This window comes from Acanthochromis polyacanthus, chromosome 19 (assembly GCF_021347895.1).
Source record: "Acanthochromis polyacanthus isolate Apoly-LR-REF ecotype Palm Island chromosome 19, KAUST_Apoly_ChrSc, whole genome shotgun sequence".
Lineage (NCBI taxonomy): Eukaryota > Metazoa > Chordata > Actinopteri > Pomacentridae > Acanthochromis > Acanthochromis polyacanthus.
The window spans coordinates 27,309,037-27,324,758 of record NC_067131.1 but is presented as its reverse complement, the minus strand read 5'-3'; the positions used below and the strand labels follow the sequence as shown (position 1 = coordinate 27,324,758).

At 40.1% G+C, this 15,722-nt stretch overlaps 1 protein-coding gene across 1 annotated transcript; it reads left to right on the top strand.

Annotated features, from left to right (window-relative positions):
• Positions 1-88: 88 nt before the first annotated feature.
• On the top strand, positions 89-14,768 carry lrrc45 (leucine rich repeat containing 45). The gene is made up of 18 exons (XM_051939199.1): positions 89-195; positions 1,563-1,865; positions 4,735-4,796; positions 4,905-4,975; positions 5,680-5,858; positions 6,469-6,597; positions 7,250-7,362; positions 7,968-8,026; positions 8,237-8,314; positions 8,689-8,824; positions 9,375-9,452; positions 9,589-9,700; positions 9,800-9,870; positions 10,070-10,162; positions 10,927-11,019; positions 11,741-11,914; positions 13,210-13,357; positions 14,125-14,768. Exons 2-18 carry the CDS (start codon positions 1,637-1,639, stop codon positions 14,322-14,324), a joined length of 2,025 nt encoding a protein of 674 aa, XP_051795159.1. The 5' UTR covers positions 89-195; positions 1,563-1,636; the 3' UTR covers positions 14,325-14,768.
• The last annotated feature ends 954 nt before the right edge of the window (positions 14,769-15,722 follow it).

The window sequence follows — 15,722 nt, the reverse complement described above, 5'->3', positions numbered from 1 at the left end:
ATCTATTTACCGCTCCCTGCTGGTCCAGAAGTGAACCTTCAGCCTCACACAGGACTGAATTTGTTTTAAAAACTACACCGACCAAGATGCTTTGCGCCCGTTTCCTGGTTACTTTGTTTCCTCTTCCTGTTTCTGTCAGCTGGGTTTGCTACAACAACAAAAACTGCCAGGAAGAGACGTGTTGTTCTCATTGAGGTGTGTTATTCTTTGTTTATAACTATGATTCTTCTGAAAACCGAGCCGGATATGAGTGTGTTCGTCGGTTAAATGTCCGACACAGAAAGAAGGAGGAACAGCAGCTCTACGCGACACTTTAGTCCAAACCTGACAGTTAAACGGAAGCTTTCCCATCACAGGCTGCTTATTTTGGTGCTTGTCTTTTAGTTTCTTGATCTTACTGTGTGTTCATATACGGAAATCACGATGCACTCTTAACTTCTGCAGTTTTTATGAAATATGGTACAGTGGTACAGAAGAGATCCCTTCTCTGAGATGGAATTAGAGAAACTCCATAAAGTTTACACGATAAACCTTTTTTTCTTAAAGTTAGTCTGACTTATTTTCATCTTATTTCGTTTCATAAACCAAATAGTACAACCCTAGTACTCGTTCATTCCCCTGGCAGCTGATGATGAGAACCTAACCTGGTTCAGGACAGCCCAGATGTCATCACTGACTCTGGCTGCTGCCATATGAGTTGACTCTATTACCCAGAACCAGTCTTCTGTACGAAGCGTACAGAAAATCTATGCAAAACAATCATAATTAAATTAAATTCCACACTGAGAAGATGCAGCGCTACAGACATAACAAGAAAAGCAGTTGGAGAGCGCAGTACTCCAAGGCTGCTCATTCCTTGTATCATTTCCGACAGATAAAATCTTTCAAAAATTCATGGATCCAGACTATAAGTCGCATCACTGCCAAAATCTATTGACTTGGTCCTTGTGTCATTTCTAGCCTTCCCTGAAAATTTCATCCAAATCCATTAGTCTGTTTTTGAGTAATGTCGTACACAGACAGACAAACAGACCAACAGACACACAAACCAATGCTAATCGTCACATAGCTCCACTGTGTTTCTTGGTGGAGTAACAGTGAAGCTACTTTGACCAGAAATGTTATATCTATCAATAGGCCTCTCTATTCTGTATTTCTGAATGGTAATGTGTAAATATACATCTCTAAACAACTATACATTTAGACTATACATTAACAGCCTTCAGATTTGATATCTAGGCTCAGTATTTAAAAACCTACAAGTTTTCTGCTCACAGCAACCTCTAAGCTTTAGTGCCAGCTGATTTACTAGGTTCATTCAAGTCAGGCATTTGATTTTATCCGTGCTTTTCTTTGCGCATAACACAAGGACTCATTAGAACTGTGACATGTTGAGTTTATCAGCACAAGGCCAGAAAAAAATCAGTAGATCCTCACAGTTTGGAAGCTAGATCAAGAAATGTTTGGCTTCTTTACTTTGACGATGACTTGAATGATTATTCAATAATCAGATTAGTCATTTCAGATCTAAGTTTGTATATTTTGCCTTTTTTCCCCTCTAGTTAAGGGAACAAATTCCCAAATACAGAAGGAAGAAGCACAGAGAGCTTGATGGTCAGAACTGTGATGACCCAGAATGGAGGATTTCAGGAGGTCATACCTGCGTCTGTGTAAGGAGGGAGGCCTGGAGCCTCAGGAGAGCGTTGTGGCTCAGCTCCAGGACAGCACTACTGCTCAGGGCTCCAGACTAGACCTCAGTGGACAGAGTCTGTCTGCAGATACCTGCTCTGTGCTGGCCAGGGCCTTCCAGAAAGAAACTATGTTCACAGAGGTGTCTCTCAGTGACTGCATGCTCAGCGAGGAAGGTGTGTACTTTTTTAAAAACAGAGAGACGATACAGAATTATACTGTATGTGTAAGTGAATGTTGTTCAGTAAGTGACAGTCAGCATGCATATAAACGTGCACATATGCTCAATACTTATTTTGTTTTACTCCATATATGTTATTTAAGTAATGAAAGAGTCTTCCTGAAGCTGCTGCTGCAAACCCACCAAATGCAATTTAAATAGCCTTTCTTTTAACCCTTGTGTAGTCCTGTGAGTCAAATTGACCCATTTTGAAGTTTGAAAATGTGAAAAAAAAACATATATTTTCACAGTGAAACTTCTGTCAATATTTTCAACATGTCTGGCAAATTTTTAGATTTTTTTTGGTTAAAAAAGAAATCTTAAAAAAAAAAATTATATATATATATATATATATATATATATATATATATATATATATATATACACACACACACACACGTGGACAAAATTGTTGGTACCCCTCAGTTAAAGAAGGAAAAACCCACAATTCTCACTGAAATCACTTGAAACTCACAAAAGTAACAATAAATAAAAATTTATTGAAAATTAAATAATTAAAAACAGCCATTACTTTTGAATTGTTGATTAACATAATTATTTAAAAAAACAAACTAATGAAACAGGCCTGGACAAAAATGATGGTACCTCTATTGTGATATCCTACCATGTAGCAATGATCACACTGGGTTGTGTCTCTTTGGCTTCTTGCCGTTTATTCCACTCTCCAGAACATAACAACAACAACTGTTTGCCGGCGCAGCCTTCTTCTCTGTCCTTATTTCCCACATGTATAGCACTCTACTGGGGAGGTAGCTCCCTCGAGTGACATTCTATATTACTGACCTAGACATTACATTCAGTCTACTTCATCTATAAAAGATTGAAAACTATTTGACCAGAGTGACATGATTAACTCAGGTGTGTCATTTAATTGACATCACAGGTGTTTCCAAACTCATAATCAGTCAGTCTGCCTATTTAAAGGGAGACAAGTAGTCACCCTGCTGTTTGGTGAAAAGGTGTGTACCACACTGAACATGGACAACAGAAAGCGAAGGAGAGAATTGTCCCAGGACATCCGAAAAAAAATTATAGACAAACATCTTAAAGGTAAAGGCTATAAGACCATCTCTAAACAGCTTGAAGTTCCTGTGACAACAGTGGCTCATATTATTCAGAAGTTCAAGACCCACGGGACAGTAGCCAACCTCCCTGGACGTGGCCGCAAGAGGAAAATTGATGACAAATTGAAGAGACGGATCGTTGGAATTGTATCCAAAGAGCCCAGAGCAACCTCCAAAGAAATTAAAGGTGAACTCCAAGGCCAAGGTACATCAGTGTCAGATCGCACCATTCGTCGTTGTTTGAGCCAAAGTGGACTTCATGGGAGACGACCAAGGAGGACACCACTGCTGAAAAAAAGTCATAAAAAAGCCAGACTGGAATTTGCAAAAATGCATGTTGACAAGCCACAAAGCTTCTGGGAGAATGTCCTTTGGACAGATGAGACCAAACTGGAGCTTTTTGGTAAGGCACATCAACTCCATGTTCATAGACTCAAAAACCAAGCATACGAAGAAAAGAACACTGTCCCTACGGTGAAACATGGAGGAGGCTCAGTAATGTTTTGGGGCTGCTTTGCTGCATCTGGCACAGGGTGTCTTGAAAGTGTGCAAGGTACGATGAAATCTGAAGACTATCAAGGCATTCTGGAGAGTAATGTGCTGCCAAGTGTCAGAAAGCTTGGTCTCAGTCGCAGGTCATGGGTCTTCCAACAGGACAACCATCCAAAACACACAGCCAAAAACACCCAAGAATGGCTGAGAGAAAAGCGTTGGACTATTCTAAAGTGGCCTTCTATGAGCCCAGATCTGAATCCCATTGAACATATGTGGAAGGAGCTGAAACATGCCATTTGGAGAAGACACCCATCAAACCTGAGACAACTGGAGCTGTTTGCTCATGAGGAGTGGGCCAAAATACCTGTTGACAGCTGCAGAACGCTCATTGACAAATACAGAAATCGTTTAATTGCAGTGATTGCCTCAAAAGGTTGTGCAACAAAATATTAAGTTATGGGTACCATCATTTTTGTCCAGCCCTATTTCATTAGTTTGTTTTTTTAAATAATTATGTTAATCAACAATTCAAAAGTGATGGCTGATTTTGATTATGTAATTTTCAATAAATTTTTATTTATTGTTACTTTTGTGAGTTTCAAGTGATTTCAGTGAGAATTGTGGGTTTTTCCTTCTTTAACTGAGGGGTACCAACAATTTTGTCCACGTGTGTATATATATATATATATATATATATATGTGTGTGTGTAATCACTTTAGATAGTTTTAGGATTTTTTTGAAAGATTTTTACTCATTTTGTGAAATTATTTACAAGAATTTTCTTGCCAAATTTGGGGGATTTTTTTTACATGAAACTTTGAAGGGAAACTTTTAAGGAATTATTGGAAATTTCTTCCTGAAGGTTTTGCAAATTTTCAGAAATTTGGGGATTTTTTTGCTGAATTTTTGGATTTTTTTCAGACAAGAAATATTATTTTTGGTGCCTGTAAATGAAGACAATGTGAGGTTTTAAGAATGCAGCTGGTGATTTTTTTTTAAAATAATGAAATCCCATTAAAATACCCGAACCAACACTGTAACAGTCTGTCTGTAGTACTTTATGTCTGTACACATCATACGAGCTAGTTCTTTTCTAGCATTGTTCTTGGTTGCAGTTTTAAATTAAGCTTTGACACACACAGTGCTTGTTACTAGAGACATTCATATGGTTTGGTTCTGCACATGGTTTAGTAACAGTACAACATTAACTTTAACCTGCTAAGTCTCTTTTGTGTGACTCTCAGGGGCCAAGATCCTCCTGACTGGATTGTCTGGCAACACAACAGTAAAAGTCCTCAGTCTGAAGGTAACGCCTGTTAGATTTGACTGTTCACACACCACTCAGACATCAGTCTAATTTGTTTTATATGATGTGTGGAATTGTCTGTCTGTTGATGCAAATGATTGTCGGCAGGGCAATAACCTAAGGTCGACAGGAGCTGAGATGCTGGGAAAGTTGTTGGCACGAAACAAGACTCTGTGTCGGTAAGAATGATGGTCTTCATATGACAATGTTTTCTGCCCCTGCAACACCATGTGCGTTTTTCTTATGAAAATCTGGAGATGATGTCAGCTGTAGGCTTCTAAATGGGATTATTGTTGTATTTTATGATGTATCAAGTAAATTATAGCAAAACAAGCTCGCATCAAGTGTGACTTAGTAGCAGTTTTTAAGCTTTTAACCACATCTTGTGATCTTCTTTAGAGGAATTTACTCGTATTACTTGTATGGAACCTTTCCATTAAAATAGAACCATGTTTATCCACTAATTAAGACCCTGAGATGTGGTTGAAAGCTTCGAAAAAAGCTAGATAGTGGCAATCAAATTATTGTTTTGTCATGCTGCCATGTCTGAGTTTCAAGAATGAACAAATGTAATAGGGTCACAATAGAAATCCAGAATATATTTGCAGATTTTTGATAGATGAGAGTATTAATATTAATATTTATATTATTCCACTACCATTCAAAAGTTTGGGGTCACATAGAAATGTCCTTATTTTTTAAAGAAAAGCATTTTTTTTCAATGAAGATAACAGTCAATGAATCATAAATACAATCTAGACATTGTTAATGTGGTAAATGACTATTGTCTGATTAGCACATGAAGCTGATTTTTGAAATTCTGCGTCCCACAACCATGAGATATATTTTCTCACATGTAAGAGCTTCTGAATTGTGTTTGCAGCCTGGTGTTGGAGTGGAATGCTCTGGGGGTGTGGGATGAAGCTTTCTCACTCTTCTGTGACGGTTTGGCCTCCAACACCTCGTTAAAACAGCTGGACCTGCGCAACAACCAGATCAACCACCACGGAGCGTCTGAGCTCGCTCTCGCACTCAAACGCAACAACACCCTGGAAGTGCTAGGTAGCAGACGATTAAATTTGTTATAAGCCTATTATTAAGGTTTTTATGAATCAGCTTAATGTTATTTGGCACAATGTTCCTGCTTTTTTTTCCCTTTTTGTCACAGTAGGTTTTTAGGGCAGTGGTGCCTTAAAAAGTTGGGAGAAGTTTCTCTTTGTGAAACATCACCTAGTTTTACATAGAGTTCTTACAAAAACTGTGTGAAACTGGGTGAAGTGTATACGTTACCACAGTGATAAGACTTATCAGAAAGAAAAGAAAAATTACATATTAGAAGGTAAAATATTAACTGAACAAATGTTTTTGATGCTTAACCCCGTAAAACCAACTGTTACAGAAATACATCATTTTTTTTCTTTTTAGACATTCTTCGTAAACCAAAGAACCATACTTAGAACTTATGTCTTAGTTTATTTTCAAGGTTACTTTTTTGTTGCTGGCTTTTTATCTCTCTGTAGTTTCCCTCTTCCACAATAGAGAAGAATATTTCCATCCCTACTACATGCCTCTAATAGTGGTCGATTACAGTTTTTGCTGATGTGACTAACATATTTACTGCTCTGATGTATTTTTATGACTGGCTGATGGTCCACTGTGACACTGCTGACAGATCTGAGGTGGAACAACATTGGTCTGCTGGGTGGCAGGTCCCTGCTAGAGGCTCTTCAGAAAAACAAGAGCGTAGTGCAGCTGGAGATGGCAGGGAACAACATACCCAGCGATACACTCAGAGCACTTGGTAAGACAGAAGCCCTTTTCAGATGTTACATTTGCAAAACTGCTGGCTGAAGAGGCTGTTAAAGTCATGTGGCATTCTGTGACAGTCAGCTTTATGTGTATGTTTGTCATGCCTCATTCATAGCTGCCTGTACATGTGAGACTGGACAGGACATTCAGGGATGTATAATGCAACAATAAAGACAAGACTAAATCTAAACTGACAGAGGGTTATCACATTGTATCAATCAATCAAATCAATATTGTCAGTATTGGTGGAAAAAGCCTTTCCGTGTTGTTTCACACAGCTCCAAGTACGTTGTAATCATGTGCTAATGTGATAAAATGGCCATCAGATTTGTTGATAATGACAGGGAATGGATGCTAGTAGCTATAAGAATGTTTTTGCAGCTTTAACTTTGGAAAAAATGACCAGAGTGCTCATTAAGATATGAAACCAACATGTTCACCTGCTGTCAGATTAACAGAAAGACAGACGTTTCTAAAAGATAAGAGCTTTATATTTACAGACAGTAGTAATTAATGTTCAACCTGTGATTGTAACTCTGTATGACTTTCATTTAGTTCTGTAATTACTAGGAGAAGAGTATCCTACCATGGACATGTTTGCTGCCCTCTCTGGACCCTTTGTTTCTGTTGTTTGACCCTTTCAGAGCAGACTATAGGACACAACTCAGACACACAGTCCAACCTGAGAGAGAGCCGCAGCAGAACCCAAGTCCTCAGCAAAGAGATTCAAATACTGAAGGAGGAGAAGGGCCGACAGGTAAGCCTTACGCTAAACAATGGAATCATCTTGACAGTGTTTGTGTGCTGCCACACCTGTAGTTTGGTGCATTTGGTGTGGACCACAAAACAAAAACTAAAAAAAACATCCATTGTTGCCTTTAAATTCTGATGTCTCTTGTATTCATGCAAGCAAGCATTCATAAAGAAAAAATCTTGCTCATGTTTATGTGTGTTACTGTGGTTACTCAGTGATTTGCAATACAAAATATAGTGCTTATACAGACCTCTTAGCAGTTAACAGTCGGAAATTGATTTACTGTTATATCAAAGAACAAATACGCATTTTTTTGCTTTTACAGACGATGCAAGGAACTCCACAGTTGATTTAAATGTTAATGGTGTTAAAAGGTCAGGGAATCGCCAAAGTCTTCAGAATTCATTGGCTGGGCCTTTGGGATGTCTGTAAAAAGTGTGATGAGAGGTGTGATCAGCCTGTGATCAGCCATGTCAGTTAGGATGAATTCCAGCACTGCCCACTTGTGGAAGAAAAGCATCAAAACGTCCAAATGAACTTCTCAAGTCAGTCCTGGTGCATAGTTTACCGTTGTGGCCATGATGTTAGCTGTTCCTTCCCTCTTTCAGTTCCTAAACATGATGGACACCATAGACAGGCAGAGGGAGGAGATGGGACGCTCCAGCAGGTGAGTGGAGGTCAGACTGTGGACTGTCACTGGATGTAACTGCAGTTTTATGATCACAAGAGGCAGTCTCAACATCAGTCTGTAATGCAAAATATTTTCTCTTTAAAAGAAGATATAGAATATATTTGCAGCATGTTTTTTTGTGCTTCTTCAGTATGTAGAATGATCTCTGCATGCTCTTCAAAATGACATCCTCTCTGGTTCTTCCAGGTCGACTTTCCTTCAGATTGGTCAACTCCAGGAAGCTCTGAATGAGAGAAAGTCAACCGTCAACTCCCTTACTGCAAAGTAATCTTTTCATTTTTGCTTCATTCCATGTTTATCAAACATTTTTTTTGAAAAGTACATGCAAAATGGTTTCCTTTAATGACATATTTGAAGAAACATTTAAGTCTTTTTGAAGCAGTGCCTACTATTAAAGGTAATCTATTCAAACACATGACCCAAAAAGCTTACTTTCTGTGGTTATTTAGAAGAAATTCTAAAACTGATCAATTATATGCAAACACTCACATTAGTGAAGCTGGAACCAGCAAATATCTGTAATATTTGCTTTTGAATGACAAAAATTGTTATGCATTTATCAAGATGGTTCCTGATGAGTTTCCTGTCAGCTGATTGACTGATCAGCAGTGACTCCGATCACATTCTGTGTTGTGCAGGTTGCAGATGACAGAAGCTGCCCTCGCCCTCTCTGAGCAGAAAAACCAGAATCTGGGAGAACTACTGTCTCGAGTGAAGGCTGAGAAAGAAGAACAGAGAGAACGACAGAGCAGAGAGAGGAAGAAAGAGCAAGAGGTAAAGACTAATGAGTCATTTCACCTCAAACGTTTGATGTGTTTCAGGTTATTAGCAGGTAATAGAAGCTTCCACACTGGGTTAATAAATGAGATTTACCACTTCCGAGGAAAATGACATTTTGCTTGACCTGCAGTGTTTAGGTGGGTGGTACATGTCAAACATCCACATGAATGTCAGGACTCGATGTTGTTCACTTCATCGGTCAGTGGCCATCATGTTGTGGCTGATCGGTGTACAGCAGCATCATTTTCACATTGCTGTTTCTGGCTAAATCAGAGTTGCTGTGGTTTGTTTCGCTAGTTTAACAATTACAGGTATGTGATTGGTCTGAAAGACAAGATGATTGTTTAGCACCAGTTTCATAAATGGCCTTATATGATGATAACTGCTGGTCTGTTTCCAGCTCAAGGGGCAGGAACGTTCACAACAGAAGTCTTAATGCAGCCTAATGGCACGTTGACAAGCACAAAATGAAAGCTACCGATACTTGCTGAGACATTGCATTGTTATCCCAAATGATTGAATCTCGTCTGTTTCCCTCCTGCAGGACGGAGCGCTCAGAGAGGGAAAGCTCCTCAGAGAGATCCAGAACCTGACGGAAACCAATGGCCAGTTTAGAACAAAAGTACGAGTCCTGTCTGTGCAGAACAGTGTCAATTTATTATTTGCGTTGTAAATCTAAGCTATATATTCACACAAAATGCGTTGTGCACACTGTCAGATGTGAGCCTAGCTATTGTGTGTGTGTGTGTGTGTGTTAGGTGGAGGAGGTGGAGCGCAGGTGTAAGTCTCAGCAGCAGCAGATCTTCGAGTTGAAGCAGGACCTGACCAACTGCACCGCTGAATTCAAGCTCCGATTGACACAGGCTGAAGGTAACACAATCAGTCTTAACTACAGATACACCAACGTAGTGGTTTCCTTTCTTTACATGAAGCCAAGCAGAGTAATCCTGTGTCCTGTGTGTCTGACAGACCGTCTGGAGATAGAGAAGCGAAGGTCTAAGCAAGCTCTGGAGGACATGGACAGTCTCCGGCAGAAGGAGGTTCTCTGTCCTGATGTCATCTACCACATAAAAACCTGTTAAACCATAGCATGTTGTTCAGTTTTCAAGCAGATTAAACAAAATACATGTAGTTGAGTGAGTTTTAGAGGAGCTGGCCGGCTTGTTTTGCTACTTTTAGATTGTTTTTTTATTATTATTTTAACAACTTAAAATGCTAAAAGTTTGCATTCTCATGAAGGTGGATCATGTTAATCGGCATCTGGAAGAGAGTGAGAGAGCCCTGCAAGACCGCATCTTCAAACTGGAGGGACAGCGAATACAACTGGAGGAGGTAAGAGAATCATCCACGTGGAAATCATAAAAACACAGTCAGGATCCAACAGTTAATAATGCAGAGGCTCCTGGAAAACCAAACTAATATGAATGTCTCTCTGCAGCTTCACTGTTCAGTGTACAGCAGCAAATGTTTGGACACATCTACTCATTTATGGGTTTTTAAATAGTTTTATTATTTTATACAATGTAGAACAAAGCTGAAAGCAGCAAACTATGAAATAATTTATATGGAATTATGTACAAAGAGTGCTTTTAAAGCAAAATCTGTTTGAAATGTTAGATTGTATAAAGTAGCCACCTATAGCTTTACATTTGCATCTACTTAGATATTAGTCATCCATTGTATTTCTGTATATTATGTATAATTATATAATATGATATTTAATAATCCAAGTTTTATTTGTATTGTTTTTCGGTTGTGATAAAGTGGTTTTAATTTGAATTAATTAATTTTAATAAGTTGACATCTCTTCGCCATCTAGGAATTTCCCAATTCTCGGGTAAAAACGGAGGTGACATTAGAACATGAAACTTCTCAATACTGAATTTTATAATTACAAAGTTGTCTGCAATGTAGGTGGAATATAGTGTGAGGACAGATTTACATAAACTATTATCTGTACACACTATCCAACATCGGATCATTTCTACACAGTAAATCAGTGAAAGAATCACCTGCAGCACCTGAGGAGGAATCACTGCTGACAGCTGTAGTCTTGTGGCGTTCACTCCTGATACTGCATTGTCCATTTGTTGTAGGAGCTGAGTAAAGCTAAAGCGGCATGTGTGACAGAGCGGGCCCAGGCCGAGGAGGAGCTGGGAAGAGTGCGAGCTCAAGTACGCCTGGAGGAGGTCGGTGAAAAACGTCTGCATCTTTGAGCGGTTACTGAGACACTGGCCAGGTTTCCACAGAAAGCCAGATACCTTTATAAAAAACATGGCCAAGCTGCCATCAAACCTAATATTCTAATTCTTACAGTCCATCAAATAAAAGTATGGTTGGACCAGCTGCTAACAGGCCACAGCATATATTGATTGTTCTGTCTTTGGTTAGAAGAAAGTTGCTCCTTACAAGGTTAGCTGTTTAGATGTGGCACTAAATATGGTAAGATTAATATTATAGATAAGACAAAGCTGTTTCAAGGGTTTTAGCTATATATCAAGCTAAATGTTGATTGATATCTATTAAATCAATGCAATTGACTCAAATTCAGCTTAAATAACTGCCATTTATGTGAGTCTGAGTTTGAAATATCAGAACCAAATCTGTTGTGCGTATGTAGATTTGTAAAAAATGTGATTTTTCTTAATGAATATTGTTTAATTCTAAAGGCATAATGGGGCAGGTGATAGCTGAGTGATTAGGATGCATACCACATGGGCATAAAACATAAAGCAGCACCTTTTTCTACGTTCCGTTTTGTAAAAACGAAAAGTTCCACATCGATGAGACAACATATAATTGTGATCAGCTGGTACTGGCTCACTGGCGTATTGGTTGGGCTGTATCTCAGAAAGGTATCAGAATGACTCTCACACAACGCTGTCCTCCCGTCCTGTTTCCTCTGAGCAGCAGGAGCACGTGTCCACCTTGGAGGAGAAGCTCCGCTCGGTTCGTTCTTCCCTGCAGGAGGTCCAGCTGCACTGCTCCCAGCAGAAACAGACCATCTCCGAGCTGCAGGCCAAACACAGCCAGCAGAGCATCGAGATGGATGGTCTGCGGCGCAGGATTGAGGAGCTGCAGCAGGTCAGGACCCACCAGCTATCTGTTACACATAAAACACTGTAGGTTGACAATGTGTAGGTGCCTTTAGATTTGATTTGAGACTTCTGTGTTCAAAGCATAGACTCACATTTTGAAAGAAGTAATGGTGTTGTATTATGAGTAATATCCAAATCACAATACAATCACTATGTAGCCACATTGTCAGATACTGATTATTTTGACGTGGTGATGGTGGCATGAAGATCCTGGGATTAAATGTGATGTTTTCACAGAAGTCCCACTAGTTCAGTCATAGATCTGTAGCCTTATGCAAGCAAGCTTCCAGGCTCACAATCAGTTGTTCATCCCGGCCCTGGCTGTGTGGAGGCTATAAGTGTCTGCTGTGTGTCCTCTCACAGCGTAAAGACATGAATTAAGGTCAGCTCATCAAACAGCAGAAAGACTCATCAGGACAGAGCAAAGCAAAGATCCTGTATGGTGCAAAAGGGCGTGTTGCATTCTAAAAGCTAATTATTGTAGTTTGACCACTGATTTTAACTTCTTATTAATATAAATTCTGCCTTAGACACTCACATGCTTCTCAGTTAATATTGCAGCCAACAGTTTGCTCTGTGCAGCCTTTATCTTATCATATGGTACCATCCATGCTGACTATTGATTGGTGTAACACCCGAATGTCATTGGGAGGAAGAAGCAGCCCATTTAGCGATTTCCTGGTAATGGTGGTCCATTCTACAGAAATGCATCATGCAGCAGAGGCAGACCAAACTTAATCTGGCTCATGGGAGTCAATATATGACACATGTATATGATGCAAATGGAAAACAGAACAATAATAAATTCATTGTTAAATGGTAAGATAATAGTTGTTAATAATTAAACTCACTTATATTCAGTCATAGGTCAGAAAAGGACACATGGTACACAAATGTAGTGGACATTGGCACACTGACTACAATCATCTATCCGCAGCAGTCTATTGTCAGGCTTGTACAACAGGATTTTCAGCTCAGTGGATGGATGTTTGTTACTGAAGTGATCCTTGGGAGTTTTGATGTCCACAGACTTCCTGCATCTTTGTCTTTTTATCAGAGAATCAGATCTTTTCCAACACAGTATAATCTATGACGAGCTGCCAACTGTCCAAAGTGCACAAAAGACCACACGCTGCCACCCTATGCATGCTGGGATAGATTTGAAGGTTGAGCAGAATGAAGCTTGTCCATCTGAAAAGCCACCAGAGATCATAAGTAGAAGGTGTTTGTTTGTTGGCATCACGGTGCTGTGGGCGCTGAACGGGTGATGTGCTGCTGTAGGAGCTGTCGGGGAAAGACCAGGAGAAGGTGGCCGAGGTGAGCCGGGTGAGGGTGGAGCTGCAGGAGCAGATCGGACATTTACAGGCGGAGAGGACAGCACAGGGAGGACTGAAAGAAAAGATCAATGCTCTGGAAAGAGAGCTTAAAGGTACATCCTCACTGGTCCTTTTTTTCCGCTACTTCACACTTCGGTTTTGTCTTTTCACATTTCCAGTCACTTAGCTTACGTTTGTGTATTTAGGATCCCAGCACTGAATGGTGTGAAGACCCTATAGAAATGCAAGGAATTATTGTTTTTTTTTTCACTGTTGTTCTTTCTTTGGTGGACTTTTGTAGGTCTAAGCATACTTCAAAACACATGAAACTTTGCACACACATCCTGACCGGTGAAAAATTTTACATGTTAGGGGAATTACATGGATGTGAGCCCACTACTACAGTCACTACATATCACCTACAGTTATGAAATTTGATACACAGATGTAACTTGTCAAGACACACAAAAATCTAATTGACAACCTTACCCAAAACACAACAGGAAGGTGGCTATTTTTACTTCTGTCATATTTTTGACAATTTTGGACCAATTTTTGCACATTTTCAAAAGCTACAAACTCAAACAGGTTAACCCTGACAGAGATGACAGTTAGCCAGGATGTACACCAGGCATGGGTGATCAAAATTTATCAGAATGCTCCTCTAAAGCTTGAGGGCATGTCCATGGTGGTCCTAGAATTTTAGCGTTTCGCCATGAAACAGGAAATACTGTAGAACTGGCCTGTACATGCTCTAATCTGTAATACCAGTAGCCTGACTGCCCCAATGTGAAATCCAGAAATGCTCAAGCACCATCGATTTGCATATGCAGTGTGTCTGAAGTCTGACATAAATATTTATACTGCTTTTTATTTGCAGTTCTGAGCAGTAACCACAGAGAGGCGCTCCTTGACAAAGACAGCGAGATGTCTTCCATGCTGGAGAAGCTGCGGCTGAAAGAGGCAGAGATCCAGAGGATGAGGGAGGACGAGGCCAACAGAGCCAGCTACCTGCAGAGTGCAATCCTCACCTACGTTCAGGGCTCTCCTCTGGGACACTACAGCAGCCCTAAGAAATGACCGCGATACCTCAGCCTCCAGCCAGCAGCACCTTCTGAGCTCTCAGGACTCCTGCACAGGCCAGGGTAATGTACTGGTGGAACATGTCGTGATGAAGAGTTTAGAAAAAGCAGCAACACCTGGAGTGTAAGAGCAGTATAACGGAGCAGACAATCAACGCTCAGCAATATGACCATGAGCAATAATCACACCTAACACCGGGTCAGATCGAGCAGGTCCAGTCAAGAACTGAACGTTTAAAAATTCTGCTTTTTTAGTTGGATCTCTGTCCTGACATGCTGCATTGTTTTTTATCGCTACTTTGCCTAAACGCAGCTTTAGTCCCAACACAGGAAGTTAGGTAACAGTAAGAAGTGCTGATCTTTACAAGTGGCTTAATCAGGTTTCAAACAACTTTGTACCCGTAAAGATGTTCAATCAGAATATAATAAACATTTTCCAGAAGCCTTAGTCTTATTTCTATCTGTTGTGATCACACTGTAGTTACTGAAATAGCCTCACATCGCCGGACAGTTCTGTAGAACAGATGTGTGTTTCATACTGGGTGGATGGGGAAATGGTTTGGTGGGAAATTTGCACAGAGACAGCAAGCCCTGTCATTATAATGAATAATTCACCAAAAACACTACCAGGGCTGCTTAGTGCATGATCCAGACATTTTCATTGTGGGAGGTTGCCTGAGATTGTTGTTTCTGTTTCCTACATTGAACGACTTTTCGAAAATGGTAAGTTGTAGACTGTGATACAGACTATTTGTTACAACCCGGCTGTCTAGGGTAGTCGGCTGGTAATAATAAAAGAAAAGAATGAAAGAACTAACAGGGAATTGAGTTTCGGAGTGATGAGTTGGGATTTATTTTGAAAAGTACAGGTGTACATGAACATAACAAAGGACGAGGGAATTAAATGCAAAAGGGAAAAAAAAAGAAACGAATGCCACAAGAAAATAAAAGAATCAAACATGACCAAAAGCACACTTGCCTAGCAGTTGTTGAACAAATTCATTCACACATATTTGCACATACATTTACCTATGTAGCCTATCCCAAAAATACAACGGTGTGGCACCCCTATCTAGCCTAACAATCAATCAGTGGCAGATATTAGTGTTTCCCGGCATTTAGCTCCCCCACAGACACTATGCTCCACAAGTTACACAACACCACACCGGGCAGCTCGGCTTCACCCATGAGGTGCCAACGCCAAACTGAATGAATGAGCCTTTTGACAGTTCCCCTTCAGCCAGCAGGGTAGGAGGAGTCCTCTCATCCTAAGCCAATCCGGAGGCTCCTCGGACCGCAGGTGGGCACAACCACGGAACCATGGAAGGAGGATGGTTGATGCTAGGCTGCTCACAGCTGTACACAATGAAAATCAGAATAGTAGGAGGAGCACAGC

What these genes read in the sequence shown, in the direction of transcription:
- lrrc45 (XM_051939199.1), top strand. Translation starts at nt 1,637, where the DNA reads ATGGAGGATTTCAGGAGGTCATACCTGCGTCTGTGTAAGGAGGGAGGC. An exon ending in CTGCATGCTCAGCGAGGAAG is followed by an intron (nt 1,866 to 4,734) that starts GTGTGTACTTTT and finishes TGTGACTCTCAG; the next exon opens with GGGCCAAGATCCTCCTGACT. An exon ending in GGATTGAGGAGCTGCAGCAG is followed by an intron (nt 11,915 to 13,209) that starts GTCAGGACCCAC and finishes GTGCTGCTGTAG; the next exon opens with GAGCTGTCGGGGAAAGACCA.